Source organism: the organism of the source record quoted next, unplaced genomic scaffold (genome assembly GCF_019419815.1).
Source record: "Pyrus x bretschneideri cultivar Hongxiangsu unplaced genomic scaffold, Pyrus_bretschneideri_v1 Contig40, whole genome shotgun sequence".
Classification (NCBI taxonomy): domain Eukaryota; kingdom Viridiplantae; phylum Streptophyta; class Magnoliopsida; order Rosales; family Rosaceae; genus Pyrus; species Pyrus x bretschneideri.
The window spans coordinates 3926384-3945084 of NW_025999724.1; the positions used below are offsets into that span (position 1 = coordinate 3926384).

Below are 18701 nucleotides of genomic sequence, written 5' to 3' on the forward strand. Positions count from 1 at the left end.
AACTTTATGCATGCAGTACAAGTCAACAAATATTTGTATTTGCTCAACTAATAATTCCAAGGACCAAGACTTAAAATTACTAAGTCATGAAATCAATACATTTCCACTTGAATTGTGAAAATTTTAATTCCTTTGTGAAAACTTTAATTTTTCTATAAACATGTGGCTATGTTTTGGTCACTAGTTGAATCGTCTCCGATAATTAGTCGTAGGCCGACCTTTCTTTGTAGCTTTGGAGAAGGTGGTGGTAGAATGGATCTGGGAGCTTTTGAAAGTGACGCCCCAGTCAGCCAGATTGAAAGTGGCCCTCGGTGATGGACTCGGATTCGACTGACCAATTCATTTCGGCCCTTGGATTCACATCCTATGGTTAGTAATTAATTTGCTTTTTAATGGATTTCTCTCTCTCTTCGATGTCTTGAGGTCCTGGGAAACGATAGGGGTTGAGAAGAATAAATTTTTTGACCAAAAACAAAAGAGGGAAGAAAAACCCTATTAAAAACAAAATTAATTATTGAGCGTAGGGCCCATACTGAGTTTTTTAATTTTTTTAATATTCACGTGAAGCCTGTATTAACACGTAGTTCCTAATCAATGTCCATATAAACGCTACATTACTAGTCAACGGCTGAATTAACATTAACTTTAAATCAACAAGTATTGTAGATAAATGCTAAGGACACTTGCCTTCATCCACAGTAGGCTCACAATAGCACATGGAAACATTGAAATTAAGAAGCAACATATTTGTTGGAGAGTTGCTTTCATCCTTCAAAAATTGCATCCGTCACTATCCACTAATTTGTAATTCAAGAATTGCACAAATTAAGAAGCAATTGTACCTAAACGTGATTTTATTTTATTTTTTTTCTTCTGAAATTTAGCAATATGCATGCATCTCTTTGTAAAGTCGTCCTTATTAATTTGGTTGTCTTCTTCAAAACTTAATTACGCGTGCTTGTTTATTTTTATCTTAACTAGAGGAGCTTTCGTGAGCCATTATCTGTACAAGTTTTCAAGTATTGGGCTGTCATATAAAGAACTTTACTACTAAATCTCCTTGGCAGATGATTTGTTAGTGTTAATTGTTTGTAAGAAGTTCGATGCTACATTTACCTTATCAATTAATTGTTTGTAAGAAGTTTGATGCTACATTTACTCTATCAAGACCTTTCTGCAGTATATGTTTTGAATCATGATATTTACTAAAAAAATTTAGTTAATTCTGAATTGCATATGATTGTTCTGGTCGTTGTAGATTTTAGTTCAAATGATTGGTTGCACTCCTATGCAAAATCCTGTCAAATTTACTAAGTGTTAACTCTTTATTTTTTTATTTTAATCCAAGTAGTAATTTATGGAAAGGGATCCTTCCACCAATTCCGGGGATCCGGACCATTGAAATTTAATCCAATGGCTCAAATTCCCAGATTTGGTGGATTAGGAGAAAGGGATCCGTAAAAGATCCCTTTCCATAATTTATATCTATGTCTAACAACGATGCCACAACCTTTAACAAACTAATTATTATTTATTTCATCAGAAATAATACACCGACAATCCTTTATGCTTTTTGTACACAAATTACAGAAAAAGAATTAAGATATATAGAGGTTGTTGTGAAGGGTGAAGAGGAAGTGAGGGGAGAAGAATTTAAGAGAAAAATAATATAAAAAGATAAGATGTGGGGCCTCGGCTTTTTGTGTAAGTGAGAGGTGAGAGAAGGGGATGGATGAGAGAGACAGAGAGAAATAGACGAGGCACAGGTGAACAGAGGGGATGGGTGAAAAAGAAAAGAGGGGGTGAAGACTGAAGAGGAAAATGGGAGAGAGAGAAGAAAGAGAAGAAAGAGAAGAAAACTAATTTGTGTTTTTGTTAATATTTTTTATCTTAATTATTGAATAAAATTATTAAATTACTTTTAGTTAAGATTCAAAATTATTAAATTACTTTTAGTTAAGATTCAAAATATTTTTTAATTTTTGGAAGAAGCGAAAAGTCCGAAAAGATAGGAGTTGAGAAGAATAAACCTTCTGATCAAAAACAAAAGAGAGAATAAAAAACCCATTAAAAACAAAACTACACTTGCAGCTTTCCTTTTGCTCCAAAATCAAAATCCTAAAGAAACTCTTTCGTGCTTCAATTGTCTCTTGGTTGATTTAGTTGAATTAAGATGGAGGGTGACAGAATCAGAATCAGGTGCTTGAACAAACTCTTTCGTGCTTTAATTGTGGTGTTCACTTTACTGCAATGTGCTGTCAACCCTTCCCTTTCCCTTGGATTCAAAAATATTTCTTCAGAAGGAGTGGTGAGGTGCTTTGAGAGGGAAAGAGAAGCACTCCTTGCTTTCAAACACGGCCTCGTGGATCACTACCATCTCCTCTCTTCGTGGGGAAGAGAAGAACACAAGCAGGATTGTTGCAAATGGGTCGGCGTCCACTGCAGCAACCGAACCAACCATGTTACTCAACTTCATCTTGGGTGGTATTCTTTGAATGAAACTTACTCGCATCAACAGAAAGGAGACACGCAGTTGATCGGTTATTTTTTGCAAGGTAAGATGATGAGTCCCAAACTACTTGAGTTGCAGCATTTGAAATATTTGGACCTTTCTTCCATCAACTTCAATGGGACCCGACTTCCATATTTCATTGGTTCTCTTTCCAATTTAAGACACCTCGATCTCAATTATGCTTCTTTTGGTGGTCGATTTCCAAGCCAAGTTGGAAACCTTACCCACTTGCAATATCTTGATCTCAGCAGGAATGGCTTTAACAGTGTGGAAAATCTGAATTCATGGCTCCCTCGTCTTTCTTCTTTAACATATTTGGATCTGAGCAGCACCAATCTCAGTAATGTTCACGACTGGCTGGAAACAGTTAGTAAGCTCCCTAAACTTACAAACTTAACGTTACAGTGGTGTGGTCTTCCTTCTCCTGTAATCCATTCCAGTACTCTTTTTAACATAAATTCTTCAAAATCTCTTGCTCATGTTGACCTCTCTTACAACCAATGCACTTCTCCTTCAATATATTTATGGTTGTCAAACTACAATGCCAGCCTTGTCTATCTTGACCTCAGTAACAGCAGTTTAACTGGTTTAATTCCCAGTGTCGTTGAAAACTTGACCTCTCTTGTCTATCTAGAACTCTCTTATAACAAAATTGACGCGGTGAATCCGCATTCTTTTTCCAGCTTATGCAGTTTGCAATCACTGTACCTAGCCAATACTAGTCTGAGCGGACAGTTTTCCGAGTTTGTTCAAATGTTGTCTACGTGTGTTCAAAACTCATTAGAGTCTCTGTACCTCTCTAACAATCATCTTTCTGGATCAATTCCTGATCTCACAAACTTTTCATCGTTGAAAGTATTATCTCTCTCTAGAAATCAATTGAGTGGAACAATACCTGAAAGCATTGGGCACCTGTCTAATCTAGAGTATATGGACTTGAGTATGAATGCTCTCGAAGGTGTGGTTTCGGAAAGCATTGGGCAACTGTCTAATCTAGAGTCTATGGACTTGTCTATGAATGCTCTGAAAACTGTGGTTTCGGAAAGCCACTTCTCGAATCTCTCTAGATTAAGATATTTGGATTTGTCCTCCAACTTGCTAGTTTTAAACTTCAGTTCTAATTGGGTTCCTCCATTTAAACTGATGTATATATATTTGAGGTCTTGCAAAATGGGTCCGTATTTTCCAAAATGGCTTCAAACTCAGAATGTGTATTCATACCTTGATATTTCCGATGCTGGAATTGTGGATATCCTTCCAAGCTGGTTTTGGGGTACAACTCGTGACGTGACATTTATCAGTCTTTCCAATAACCAAATTGGAGAAATGTTTGCAAATTCGACAATGAATTTTACAAATTACCCCAGAGTACAGCTGAGTTCAAACCAAATCGAAGGTCCAATTCCCTCAACTCTATCGCATGCGTCATATTTGGATCTCTCTAATAATAACATTTCAGGGTCAATTTCTATCTTGTGTGAAGCATACAGGAGTTTAATGTTTCTTAATCTCTCAAGCAACAATCTGTCCGGAGAACTTCCAAAATGCTTGACACATTTTGACAATCTAGTCATGCTTGATTTGAGTTACAATGCTTTTTGGGGCAAAATTCCATCCACAGTGGGCTCACTATATCACATGGAAACATTGAAATTAAGAAGCAACAGATTTGTTGGCGAGTTTCCTTCATCGTTCAAGAATTGCACCAGCTTAAAAGTTATTGATGTTGGATACAATGAATTATCAGGACCCATACCAAAATGGTTAGGGGTTAGCCTTCAGAAACTGGTTGTCCTGATGCTTTCCTCTAATAACTTCAACGGAAGCTTGCCATCTGAACTATGCCGTCTAACAAACATTCAGAACTTGGATGTGTCTGCGAATAACATCTCTGGAACAATACCAAAATGCCTCAACAATTTTACTGTTTTGGCACAGAAGGGAAACTCATCTCCGACCCTTCAACATTGGGTGTCAACAAATGATCTTTATTTTGATTATAAGGATGATGCAACATTTGTATGGAAGGGAAGAATGTACTCGTACAGAAACACTTTGGGACTCGTGAAGAGAATTGATTTCTCAAGCAATAGGTTAACGGGGGAGATTCCAATTGAAATCACATATCTTGTTGGGTTAATTTCTTTAAACTTGTCAATAAACGGATTGACAGGTGAGCTACCTGCAAAGATTGGAAAGTTGCAAGCATTGGAGATCCTGGATTTGTCAAGAAACCAGATAGATGGCAGAATTCCAACAAGCCTTGCTCGGATAGATCGTCTTAGTGTCTTGGACTTATCATACAACAATTTTAATGGCAAAATTCCAACAGGCACACAGCTCCAAAGTTTTGATCCCTCCAATTATGCTGGAAATCCTCAACTGTGCGGACCTCCACTTCAAAACATGTGTGATGATCAACAGGAAACCGTGATCTCAAGCAATGAAGAAGAAAATGATGAGCTGATAACATGGGGATTTTACGTTAGCATGGCGCTTGGTTTTATTGTGGGATTTTGGGGAGTCTGTGGTAGTCTGATTTTCATCAGGCAATGGAGATACTCGTACATCAGGTTCTTGAATGTCTTGAATGATTGGCTTTATGTGAAGGTGATTTCGATCAAGCGGCACTTCAATTAAGCAATGGTACGTAAAGTTTTTTTTGATTGATTTGGTTGTCTTCTTCAGAACTTAATTACGTGTGCTTGTGTATTTTTATTTTCAGCGTCTTCTGAGATAGCACAGAAGGGCTCACTTCACTAGAAGAGCTTCATGGGCCTTATCTGTTTTAAGTTTTCAAGTATTGAGCTGTCATAATAAAGAACTTTACTACTAAATCTCTTTGGCAGAGGATTTATTAATGTTAGTTTGTAAGATATTTATGTTTATGTTTACTTTATCAAGACCATTCTGCAGTTTATGTTCAGAATCATGATACTTACTAAAGAAAGTGAGTTAATTATGGACTGCATATGATTGTTTTGTTCGTCGTAAATTTTAGTTCAAAGGGCTAACTTTTTATTTTTTATTTGTATCCAAGTAGTAATTTATATCTGTGTCTACCAACAATCAGACGACGTTTGACAAACTAATTATTATTATTATTATTATTTATTTATTTATCCAAGTAGGAATCCTATATGCTTTCTGTACACAAATTATAAAGCTTCTGAACGATTTCCTCCCTACCACTGTTTTTAACAACTTTCTATTTTTTTTTCCATTTTTTCGAAGGAATTCATATACGCGAATTGACACACAAGAAATCAAATCAAATACAATATATACTGCAGGAAAATGACCAAAATCTAATACCATGGAAATGCTGAAGCTTTGGCTCCAGTGGTTTTAAACCTTATGATCGATCGACGCCTATATATGCTGAGAGCCAAACCGAAAGAAGTGGAAAACTGGGCACCTGGTCGACCGGACTAGATTTTCACTTTTGTCCAACTGCTTTACTCCTTTTGGATTCAAGCGTAGTACCCTCCTTAAGTGCTGCTTGAGCTTCAATGTCCATTCCAAGGGCCGAAAGGGCAACAGCTTGAAGATAACATGCAATGTGCCAAAGTGGGGAAACTACTTGTGCTTGCATTGCATCGTTTATAGCTTCCTGAGGCTTGTCACTCATGAGATAAGACAAACTACGCCGGGCAAAAATTGTTGGAGAAACCATCATTCCAACATCAATGAACTGCAAGCAAAACAACACTGTCGGCAACCATAACAAATGCAGAGAAAGCAGCAATTCAGGATATAATAATTTTTTTTCTTTCAGTTTTGTTCTTTTTTATTGGTCATGCAAGTAGAGTTACCAGGTTTAGATGCTCTTAACGTACCTTAAACTACCAATTTCGTTTGAACTACCAATTTTGTTATTCCTATCAAGAAATAGAAGATAAGATGTAATGCCAAACAAACTTCGTACAAAGCTGTGAAGTAATTTATTTTAACAGCATACATCATCATGTTAAACATCTATGTATGATTAAACTACTAGGATGCTGCAGATCTGAGTGCTTCTAATTGGCACCCAACAAGTACTGTATCACTGAAAACCCTTGTAATTAACCAACCTCAATTTTGGGCCATAAGAGAGTATCATTCACCATGAAAGGCACTAAACAAAAGTGTAACTCTCTCAAGTCCTCACTAATAACAAATGAGAGTCATATCCCTTTCCCAAATTTTCAAATATTTCCGCTTGGTACAAAGGTTCAGCATTAACAAATTATGAATCGGTAGATACGACGAGCTTACACAATTAGCTCAGATTGAGTTTGGTGAAAAGAAGATAACATATGAATATACTGATTACAAGACTGCCCCCAAATATAGATCTAGAAAAAATGGTGTGAAGATTTTAAACAATCAAACTATGCTCCCAGGGTAAAGTTGGGAATAGAATGCTTAATTAGAGAAACAGAGGAGAAAGAACTAACCTCAGTTTCTTTCTGAAGAGGAGTCAAAGCAGCAACTAATCACTTTGGATTTGGTCGCTCTCGGGGTTCAGATTGTAAACATCGTGAAGCCAAGCGTGCCAACCCGGTACCATTATCATTAGAAAGCTCTCCTTCCAAGCAAGAATCTGTCAGCATCTGAAGATATCTGTCTTGAATCAGGTCTAGGGCCTGGTACAAAATGATCAACCGCCAGATGAATAAATTTACTTATTTGTGTGTACATATCCTAAGAAGGATAAATCCTCACGCAGAGTTCATAACAATTGAAAGTAAACTATTTTATCGTAGGTAAAAGAGTAACAATTAGATCTTTACAAGAGTTTCCCTAATTTCTCTTTTCCTACAAATGATTTTTTTTTTTTTTTTATTCAGTTCACCACTGGAACAATCACTTAAATGGCTAGAGGGGATACGCTTTCTGCTGAGAAGATCAATCAAGAGAGTCCAAACCTATATATTGCACTTTCTGGTATTACTCTCCCTGCAAGACAAGGGATCTGCAGTGTATAATAATTGCTGAACTGCATACTTAAAGGATGTTTGTCAAGTAAATAATAATAAATGCCGTTTTTTTTCCACGATCTACCTACCAGTCCTAATATATTCAGGAGGAGTAAATGCCAAATTTGTACTATAACTCTTCCCATCCCTACTATTTTTCATCAGGCAAAGGTGGATATTCTGGGATTGCCATCCTGAAAATTTATAATAAATAACATAAACAAATACAATCAGAATATACTAGGAAAGGATATCAAACAGATGGAGTCAAAATACATTGTTTGTAATAAATAAAATAAACGAATACAATCAGAATATAATAGGAAAGGATATCAAACAGTGGGGAAACTACTTGTGCTTGCATTGCATTGTTTATAGCTTCCTGAGGCTTGTTGCTCATGAGATAAGACAAACTACGCGGGGCAAAAATTGTTGGAGAAACCATTGTTCCAAAATCAATGAACTGCAAGTGAAATAGAACTGTCAGCAACGATAATGCAGAGAAAGCAGCAATTAAGGATTTACTATTTTTTTTTCTTTCAGTTTTGTTCTTTTTATTGATCATGCAAATACTCTAAGATACCTTAAGCTACCAATTTCCTCTCTTCAAATCTTCCTATCATGAATTAGAAGATAAAATGTAACGATCGTATTCTGACTGGAGATCTTACACCAAACAAAATTTCGTACGAAGCTTTGTTTAGTAATTTATTTTAACTGGTCAGATAAAGAACATCCTATTGAAGGCCAAATTCAGATATCGGTAGAACAAGAAAGCAACTTTTGTCAAACCTCTACTCAGAATTTCCCACAAGTATCATAATAAGAACCTAACCTGTGAATAACACTCAATTGTGGTTTGAAGTCCTTGTACTTAAAAGTAGAATCCCCCCTTTTCTTTGAATCTAATGATTCCAGCATTTGGTTAGTGCACATTTGGAACGAGAGCTGCAGTGGAACGTAACTATTGAGAAGGCTAAATATATACAACACAACTTATTAGATATTTCTCCATTTATTAAACAAAAATAGGACCTCATTTGTCATTCCATTGTCTTTATAGCCAATATTCTCTAGGATATCATGTATAGCAGTCAAATCCCTTCTTGAGCAGGCTTCACCGAGTGGCGAAAGAGAAGACCAGGAGGTACCATGTGGGATACCCATGTTAAGCATCTATATATGATTAAACTACTACGATCACTGAAAACCCTTGTCGTTAACTACCCTGAATTTTGGAGCACAAGAGATTGACATTTTATAGAGTATCATTTGTTAGTACTTATATGCAAGAAGTGAATCAAGACACCTAATAAAGACATGAAATAACATTACCATAAGGAGATATAATGTAATGAAACTTATACATGTTGATCATGTATATAATAAGGTGAGAAAACTACGAGTTTTGTACAAAATGATGTAGAGAACGGTTATGAGGAGTTGGAAAACTGAAAGTAACTGCAGCCATGATAGGAGGGGCAGTTACATCCTTATAACTAGGGTTTCGATCCCCTTTCTCAGGTGTGGCATGGTTCTCTTAATGCTAGTGCTATGGAAACCCTTTATTAAGGAAATCGATGAGAACCAGGAAGTCTGCTATACCAAATGATTATTTGTGTTATCTACATGAAGTTGAGTATGATCTTGGTGATGAAGATGATCCAATGACTTATAAACAAGCCATGGAGAGTTCTAAGAGTGATTTGTGGAAAGCTGCAATGTCAGAAGAACTTGCTTCCATGGCAAGTAATCATGTTTGGACTTTGGTTGATGGTTCAGACACTAAGAAGGCAAAAGGGTGCAAATGGGTATTTAAAACTAAGAGGGATGCTCATGGCAGGATTGAAAGGCTTAAAGCCCGACTTGTAGCTAAAGGGTACACACAAAAGGAAGGCTTGGATTACACAAACACATTTTCCCCCGTTTCTACCAAAGACTTTTAGGGTTATTATGGCACTCACAGCTCATTTTGAATTGGAACTTCACCAAATGGATGTTAAAATTGCCTTTCTTAATGGTAGCCTTGATGAGGACATTTATATGGTACAACCCCCAGGATTTGTTGAAAGGGGGAAAGAACATCTGGTGTGCAAGCTAAATAAGTCTATTTATGGTTTAAAACAGGCTTCAAGGCAGTGGTATAAACGTGTTGATCAAGTTGTGCAGTCCTTTGGTTTTGTGGAGAACAAAATTGATAATTGTATCTACATGAAGCAACACAAATCTCAATTCATTTTCATGGTTTTATACGTGGATGATATACCATTGGCAAGCTCTCATATGCAGTTAATGATTGAAACCAAGAAAATTCTATGTAACAGTTTTGATATGAAAGATTTGGGAGAGGCTCATTATGTTTTGGGTATTGGGATTGTGAAGAATAGGCAGAATGGAACCTTGGGGCTATCTCAGAAGAACTACATTGAGAGAGTGTTGAAGAGATTCAATACGGAAGCTTGTAGTGCGGGTGATGTCCCCATTGGTAAAGGGGATAAGTTCTTTCTCTCACAATGCCCTATAACTCAACATGACATTCGAGTTATGAAGGATAAGCCGTATGCATCTCTAGTTGGCAGTGCCATGAATGCACAAGTATGCACCAAACCTGATTTAGCTTTTGCATTAAGTGTACTAGGAAGGTTTCAATCAAATCCTGGTATTGCACACTGGAATGCAGGCAAAAAGGTACTGAGGTATTTGAAAAAGACACAGGACTATGATTAAGTTACCATCGAGTCCAAAACTTGGAAGTTGTCTGTTATAGTGATGCTGATTTGAGAGGCTGTATTGATGATAGAATGTCCACGAGTGGATATATTTTTATAATGGCTGGGGGTGTAGTGTCATGGAGAAGCAGAAAGCAAACCACAAGGGCTGTTTCTACAATGGAATCAGAATATATAGGATCTTTTAAAGGAATGTCGAAGTAATGCTTGTAATGAAGAATTCTCTTATTCAGAAGTGTATTCTCACACATGATCTCATTTGAATGCTATTAGTCTGTGATTTTAGCACAAATGGTACTGCAAATTGTATTATACTGTCTAAAGTTCAACTAATGCTTCTTTGAGTATGTTTGAAAGATTTATTTCAACTCTTTATCTCAGAGGTGACTTGTTAGTTATTTCATTAGATGTTTTGATCATTCTCATGTGGGAGAATGTTAGAACTTATATGCGAGAAGTGAATCAAAACACCTAATAAAGACATGAAATAACATTACCATAAGGAGATATGATGTAATGAAACTTATACATATCGATCAATGTATAATATAAGGTGAGAAAACTATGAGTTTTGTACAAAATGATGTAGAGAACGGTTATGAGGAGTTGGAAAACTGAAAGTAACTGCAGCCATGATAGGAGGGGCAGTTACATCCTTATAACTAGGGTTTCGATCCCCTTTCTCGGGTGTGGCATGGTTCTCTTAATACTAGTGCTAGTCCTATTGACAGCAGAGAGATCCAATACGTTTCCAAGAGAAGGGAAGGTCTTAATCACGTCTCGATCTTCATGGCATCATCCTTGAGTAAGTTCCATGCATTCATTGTCTATCGACAGAATGCATTATGCTCAAACTAGGGTTAACAATGCTGCATGCATTTACTGCAGTACGTAGTTCATATGCATTGTTGTGTTCGATCTTCATATGATTTAATAAGTATATATGTACTTATGTAAGGGTTTACATCATTCACCATGAAAGGCACTAAACAAAAGTGTAGCTCTCTCAAGTCCTCACTAATAACAAATTAGAGTCATGTCCCTTGCCCAAGTTTTCAAATATTTCCGCAGATAATTAGATACGAGCTTACACAAATAGCTCAGATTGATTCCAGTGAAAAGAAGATAACATATAATATATTGCTTACAAGACTGCCCCAAAATATAGATCTAGAAACAATTGTGAAGATTTAAAACAGTCAAACTATACTCCCCGAGTATAGTTGGGAATATAATGCTTAATTAGAGAAACAGAGGAGAGATCTAACCTCAGTTTCTTTCTGAAGAGGAGTCAAAGAAGCAACTAATGACTTTGGATTTGGTCGCTCTCAGGGTTCAGATTGTAAACATTGTGAAGCCAAGCGTGCCAACTCAGTACCATCATCACTAGAAAGGTGTCATTCCAAGCAAGTATCTGTCAGCATCTGAAGATTTCTACCTCGAATCAGGTCTAGGGCCTGGCACATAATGATCAACCACCCGATGAATAAATTTACTTGTGTTTACATATCCTAAGAACGATACATTCTCACACAGAGTTCATAACAAGTGCTGTATGAGCTTCACTGTCCATTCCAAGGGGCCAAAAGGGCAACAGCCTAAAGATAAGATACAAAGTGCCACACTGGGAAACTACTTGTGCTTGCATTGCATTGCATTGTTGAGAGCTTCCTGAGGCTTGTCACTCATAAGATAAGACAAACTACGGTCGGCAAAAATTGTTGGAGAAACCATCGTTTCAACATCAGTGAACTATAAGCAAAATAAAACTATAAGCAACGATAACAAATGTAGACAAAACAGCAATCAAGGATTTACTAAGTTTTTTTTCACTTTTGTTCTTTTTATTGGTCATGCAAGCAATTAGAGTTACTAGGTTCAGGTACTCAGAGGAACCTTAAACTACCAATTTTCGCAAAACACATCATTCCTAACTGATTAAAAATGCTCCACTCTACATTCAAGGAAGAAAAAAAGGAAGTGCTCAATAATCTACACAGCATAGCAGTCCAAGAGCATTCCTAAATCACATTTTCTCCAGCTTTTTACAATCGCAACTTTGTCGTCGTCGTAAACAATCAAAGCTAAATGATAGAAAGATCGCATTGGGTGTCTTGAGCAATCAAATACCAAAACATTTGTAATTACAGAGTGGTAACTACACAAGCAGAGAAAACTACCCAAAATCTCACTCACATTATCAATTTGCTAAAAAGACGTGAACAAAATCGACGAAAAGCGAAAACAAAATATACCCAACAAGCCCAGTTGCACAACCCACATTCATTCTACAACTAACAATTGTAAATCGAACACGAAATGGAAAGACCCCAAAATTTATGAGCTAAAATTGCAGACCTGAGAAATTAAACTGTGAAACAAGAGAATAAGTTTTCATTTTCTCGCTACCCTTTTCGTAACAAGAACAAAGTTGGAATTCTGAAGATCGGGAAGAAAAAGGAACTTACAGGGTCGAGAGCGTTGGGCTCGGAGCCATAATCAGCAGTCAAGAGGAAATAGGGAGCATTGATTCTGGCCACCATGGTCGTCCTCCCCACCGGCCTTTCGGCTTTTGAGTTAATCGTGATGATTTTGCTTTCGCTTTGATTCTCTGGAGCGAAAATGGTTTTTTTTTTTTTTTTTTTTTTTTAAAACGATATTATGGACTAACAATATAGAAATTGATTATTAGTTTTTTACTTAGACCATCTGAGATGATGGTTGGGCTAAAAGCCAAATTTTTTGGCATGGAAAATTTAGCTTTTAGCCCAGAAACAACTTTTCTGCTCTAACTGTTCTAGTCTAAAATTTTGGCCCGAGATTGTTAAAAAAATGAACTTAGGATATTTTTTTTGTTAAATTAAACTTTTTTTAAAAAATAAATATGTAGACTATCGTAAATTAATTTTATGAATATTTTAATTTAAAATAAAATTAAATTCCGATAAATATTGGGTGGAGTCCACTCCGATTTCTGAGCTAAATTTTGGGGGGAATTTGGTGTTGGTTAAGCATTTAGCATTTAGCCCAAAATTTCCCCTTGGGTTGGAGTGAGTTTGGGGGGGGGGGGAATTTTAGGGGGTAATTTGACTTTTAGCCCACCATTGAAGTTGGTCTTAAGAGTTAAAAACAAAATTTATAATTAAAAGGCATGAAAATTGATTATTAGTTTCTTATTTAGTAAACGTGCTAACTTTTATTAATGACACATCATTTAATTAGTAAATTTTATCTTCAAATTTAGTTTCCCATTACTCTTTAGAAAAAGTGAGGGCTTTTCATTATTGGGAGGGGAAGAAAGCTAAAGATGGAATTGGAAGCAAAATGGGGTTTTTTTCATTTTAGAATTTACTAGATGAAAATATAAAAGTTTTCAAAATATAATATAGGGAAATTAACAAAAAGGATAAATTTTCTTAATTTTGTGATAAAAAATAGGATTTTTTTAACTATGCATAGGATATGCACATGGCATGCACAAGAATATAACAGAAATAAGATTTTTTGAAACTTGTAAAGGCCAAATTCCCCTTCCATATAAATGGGTTATTTCGTTCAACTCAGTCAACATATACACCTTCTCTAAAAATCTCTCTCGCCCAACCCCCTACTTGAAGAATCACAGCCCCCAAATAGCACAACTTTTCAACTGTCTCCAACTTTCCAATCCCTTGTCTAAGTTTTGTAGCCAAGGCGAGTTTGTTATCCATCGATTCAAATAACTGCAATGACAAAATAAAAATAAATAAAAAAAAAACAGGTACAATTTGAATTGAAATTTCATTATTTGAACTTAGGTTTTCCCAATTTGAGAATTTAGGGTTTTGGGTGCGAGTTAGTGTTTTGTACTGTTAATTCGGGGAAAATTAATGGATTATGGTTTGGGTTGTGTAAATGCATGTATTTTGAAGTTAATTTTGTTCATGGTTTGTTCGATATTCATTTGTGCATAATATGTACATATTTTGTGCATGTGCTTTGATGTTGCGGGAAATTAATTAATTAATTAATTGAAATAGGTTCAGCAATTGGTATTATTGTGTGCATATTCCGTGCATGTGTAGATGTTGGACATACTTGGTTGAATTTGGTTCATGAATTGGTACATATTATTTGCATAATCTGTGCATATAGATGTTGGGCATGTTTGAGTTTGGTTCATGAAATGGTTGAATTTGTGCATACTGTATACATATTTTATGCATATGCTTTTGATATTGCTGAAAATAATTGATTGAATTTGGTTCATAGTTCAAATTAGACGGGTTGTTTGAGAAGTATCTTCCATGGTTTAGATTAGACTAGCAAAGGTGCCCAAAAAAAGCTCAAGTAAAGAAAGACCAACTGATTTCGTCCATTAAACTCAAAATGGTGCATGGCCGGCAATTAGATGGATGAAACATATGCTGGAGAACAATTTAGAAACTGAAATAACAGAAATACAGAACTTGAATACTTATATTTTATTATTCAAAAATACATGCAATACAGAATGAAATTACACAATAAATACAGAAACTAAAACGATACTAACTTGAGGTAGAGACTAGCGCAAAAGCTATATCCTTCGAACCGAATTTCCGTCCCACTTTTGTGCCTGTGGTTCTATAACATCTACTCAACCAGGATACAACTACCTAACTCTATAACCCACAATAGATTATAGAATTCTAGCGAATTGCTTTGTGTGTTTACTCTCTGGAAAGTTTGTACAGAAGAGAAGAACGAAGAAATGATGATCTTACTTGGAAACTGGGATTGCAAATACATAGGTTGTTTTAAACCCTTTCAAATACATGTTCAGCGTATTTGAAAGTACACAACTCTTTCTAAGAGCTGTGTCTCTTAATCAAAACGTTTTTAATTAATAAATTAATTAAAAACTTAATCCGAAATTAAAATTAATGAATCTGATTAATTTTAACTTCCAAAGCCCTAAGTGCCCCCAAGGTCTTGGTCTTAATTAATTAATATTAATTGTATTTAGGCTATATTATATAAGCCTAATCCACACAATCATAAGGCCCAAACCTTCGATTCATTACCAAATAGTCCAAATCCTAAATACTAATATAAGGGACTAAAGATATATAAAGGCAATTGGGAACATTGAGTTCCCCGATGTGGGACACTAGAGGTCTCAAAACTCCAACAACATACTCTAGTCATGTGTCCATCCTCCTCCCAGTTAAGTGAAACAACAGCAACGGAATGCGATTTTAAGCTTCTCAACAACTTACCATTCTGCTTTGCATCAAAGAAATTTAAAAAAATAAATAAATAAATAAAAAATTAGAAAGCATAAATGTAGAAAATCATAAGTCCACATTCATATGATAAGCTTTAACTCTATTTCCGTGTATGCGTGCTAATCGTTTGCATAACAATATTGCCAATTTACGCATGTTGTCAATTCATAGTGACAAGTTTGGAACTTTACTGACCAATTAGTACCAATAGTTTGTGTTAACTGAAAAATCAACATTTTACTCACAAAATCAACACTCACTTTACTGCAAGCGACCTTTTACCACAATAGTAAAAATGTATTAAGCTCTCGCATGATGGCTCAAACCCCGTCAGTGTATCAGCACTTTACTCACTTCAACATCATGCAAAGAAACTGTTGCACCTTCAAGACCCACAACAATTGATTTAGCATCGGGACGCCAACACAATAACGTTATCCTCCCTAAACCAAAAAATTTCAAAAATTTAAATCCCAAAAAGCAGCCCAAACAAAGATGTTTTTCATTTTTGTGTGAAGACAGGCCCAAAAGCCCACGACAATATTGTTAATAACTCAAAATGGCAGCCCTACTTCACACCCAACATGAGTAGAGCAGTTCGCATCCCAACTTTAGACTATAGTGATTGGATTTGTGTTTGAATCAGAAAAGCTAGATATAGCCCCAAACTCAAGCCCTATAATGGACATGAAAAGCATGATTTTGCTATAAGCACTTGTTCAATAATATTGATCTTTTTTACCTTAACATCCCATTGAGTGCCTCCCATTCAGTGGTTCACTTAATTACATTTTTGAAATTTGTGGTTTTGATAAAATTACAATACACTAGGATTTTAATACGTTGGTGAATAAAAACAAAGTAGTTTGGTAGTGCATCAAAAAGTCTCATTTTATTAATCATGATGTCTAGTGGAATTATTGTATTGTGAGCCTTTCCAGTAGGGATCTTAGATGGAGTTTTAATGTGCCAAAATAGAGGTCATCAAAATTATCCTAACATATAGGGACTCACCGAATATCTTAAAGAAATCCTCAAATTTGAGAACCGGGACTCAAAGAGTGAGTCCCAACTGTTATTTTGAGTGGGAAACAAATCTCACCCACGTGATAATGCTCCACATTAGCTTTTCTCACCACTGAACTGGTGCAGCTCATTCATGGGGCCCTACACCACACTCGAAATGGTAATAGAACCTTCTAGGAAAAGAAAGCCGGTTTCAGAAAAAAGAAAGACACGTCGACCTAGCCAGGTATGATGAGATTCGAAGTCTAATCCCTTCGCCCACGAAATGCCAGTCCACATTGGATGGAGTTCGAACAGTCAGTTGAAGTGAACCGATGCACAACCATATGCTCTGGTCAATCCTCGAACCAACGAGTCGAAGGGGATGACGAAGAAGAGATGGTCCAAGGCGTATACCATGTTGCAGTTGAAGAGGTCGATGAGGAGGAAGTCTCTAAAAAAGACATCAAATTCCCGCAACTCTATCGCAAGCATCATATTTGGATCTCTCTAATAATAACATTTCAGGGTCGATTTCTTTCTTGTGTGCAAATGCAGCTATGCGTTTACGTTTTCTTAATCTCTCATACAACAATATCTCTGGAGAACTTCCAGAATGCTTGACACGTAGCAATCTCGTCATGCTTGATTTGAGTTCCAATGCTCTTTCGGGCCACGATAGGCTCCTTGTTTGGGATCGAAATGTTAAAATTAAGAAGCAATGAGTTTGTGGGAGAGTTGCCTTTATCCTTGAAGAATTGCAGGAGTTTAATGGTCCTTGATCTTGCAGATAACCAGTTGTCGGGATCAATACCTAAATGGTTGGGGGCTAGCTTTCGGAACTTGGTTATCCTAATGCTTTCCTCTAACCACTTCCATGGAAGCTTGCCCTCGCAACTATGTGATCTAATATACATTCAAATTTTGGATGTCTCTGTGAACAACATATCTGGAGGAATACCGAATTGCCTAAAAACGTTGACCACTCTGGCTCAGAAAGGAAATTCATTTCTAACCGTCCAACATGCTTACTCGAGAATTGCTGATCAACAATCATCCTGCGAGGATCTTTATGAGGACGATGAAATCTTCATATGGAAAGGAAGCATGCGGGTTTATAGGAATACTTTGGGGCTTGTGAGAAGTATTGATTTCTCAAGCAATAGATTGACGGGGGAGATTCCGAGCGAATAGATTGACTGGGGAGATTCCGAGCGAAATCAGTCGTCTTGTTGGCTTGGTTTCTTTAAACCTTTCTAGAAACCAACTTACAGGTCAAATTACTCCAGACATTCGAAAATTGGAGTCCTTGGATTCACTCGATTTGTCAAGAAATCATATAGACGGAAGAATTCCAACAAGCCTTGCTCGGATAAGTCGTCTTGGTGTCTTGGACTTGTCACACAACAACTTGGTTGGAAAGATTCCAACTGGCACCCAGCTCCAAAGTTTTGATCCCTCTGTTTATGCTGGAAATCCACAGCTCTGTGGACCTCCACTTCAAAATCTATGTGATATCGAAGAAATATGGGTCCATATCAAGTTAGTAACGAAGAAGACAAGGATGATTAGCTTACACGCCACGGATTTTACATCAGCATGGGGCTCGGGTTTTTTGTTGAATTTTGAGGAGTTTGTGGAAGTCTGATATTCATAAGGGGATGGAGGTACACATACTTCAAGTTCTTGAATTCGCTGAATGATTGGCTTTATGTGAGGGTAGTGTTGATAAAGTGGAAATTAACGGATGCTTGATAGATAAGCTGTAATTTGTGGTTGCTTTTCTATTATTGTAAATTGATTTTTAGTTGTTTGCTTTTCTATTTAGTTTGTAACAAGGAAATTTTTCCCGCGCATTGCTTTGGTGGGATTAGAATCGTATGGAAGAAAATGTTTGTAAGATATAAAAGATTATGTTACAAAAGATATTACTATTTGCATTGAAAACGTGTGGTACACTTTTACATACAAAAGATCATGTACATGCAAAAAAGATTAGATCGATAACAATACTTATACAAAAGATTACAAAATTTTGGAGTATTTACATGCAAAAAAATAGTAGGAAATATTGATTCATTTACATTGACAAAAGTGTTCATTGAACCTGTGAATCAAAAGATACATATGAGATTTAATTCCAGTGCGAGAGAGAATTGGAGAAGCAAGGTTATGGTTTTAGGTTGAGAGAAACAAACATGAATCACAGATGATGCAGCGGATGATTAACCTTAAAAATAAC

At 36.3% G+C, this 18701-nt stretch overlaps 1 protein-coding gene and 1 pseudogene across 2 annotated transcripts; one reads left to right on the forward strand and one right to left on the reverse strand.

Annotated features, from left to right (window-relative positions):
- Positions 1-1982: 1982 nt before the first annotated feature.
- LOC125469107 (receptor-like protein EIX2) lies at positions 1983-18122 on the forward strand. Of its 2 annotated transcripts, none has more exons than XM_048566060.1 (2): positions 1983-4605; positions 17654-18122. In XM_048566060.1, the coding sequence occupies exons 1-2, from the start codon at positions 2174-2176 to the stop codon at positions 18105-18107; spliced, it is 2886 nt and encodes a 961-aa protein (XP_048422017.1). In that variant the 5' UTR covers positions 1983-2173; the 3' UTR covers positions 18108-18122. The 2 variants fall into 2 exon arrangements, with proteins under 2 accessions (XP_048422017.1, XP_048422016.1); XM_048566059.1 differs by lacking the exon at positions 17654-18122 and adding an exon at positions 5238-5483 and having other exon boundaries at positions 1986-5158.
- On the reverse strand, positions 5674-12848 carry LOC125468035 (annotated as a pseudogene).
- Positions 18123-18701: the final 579 nt, after the last annotated feature.

Bases quoted from the DNA above. Each gene is read 5' to 3' on its own strand.
- LOC125469107 (XM_048566059.1), top strand. From the start codon at position 2,174: ATGGAGGGTGACAGAATCAGAATCAGGTGCTTGAACAAACTCTTTCGT.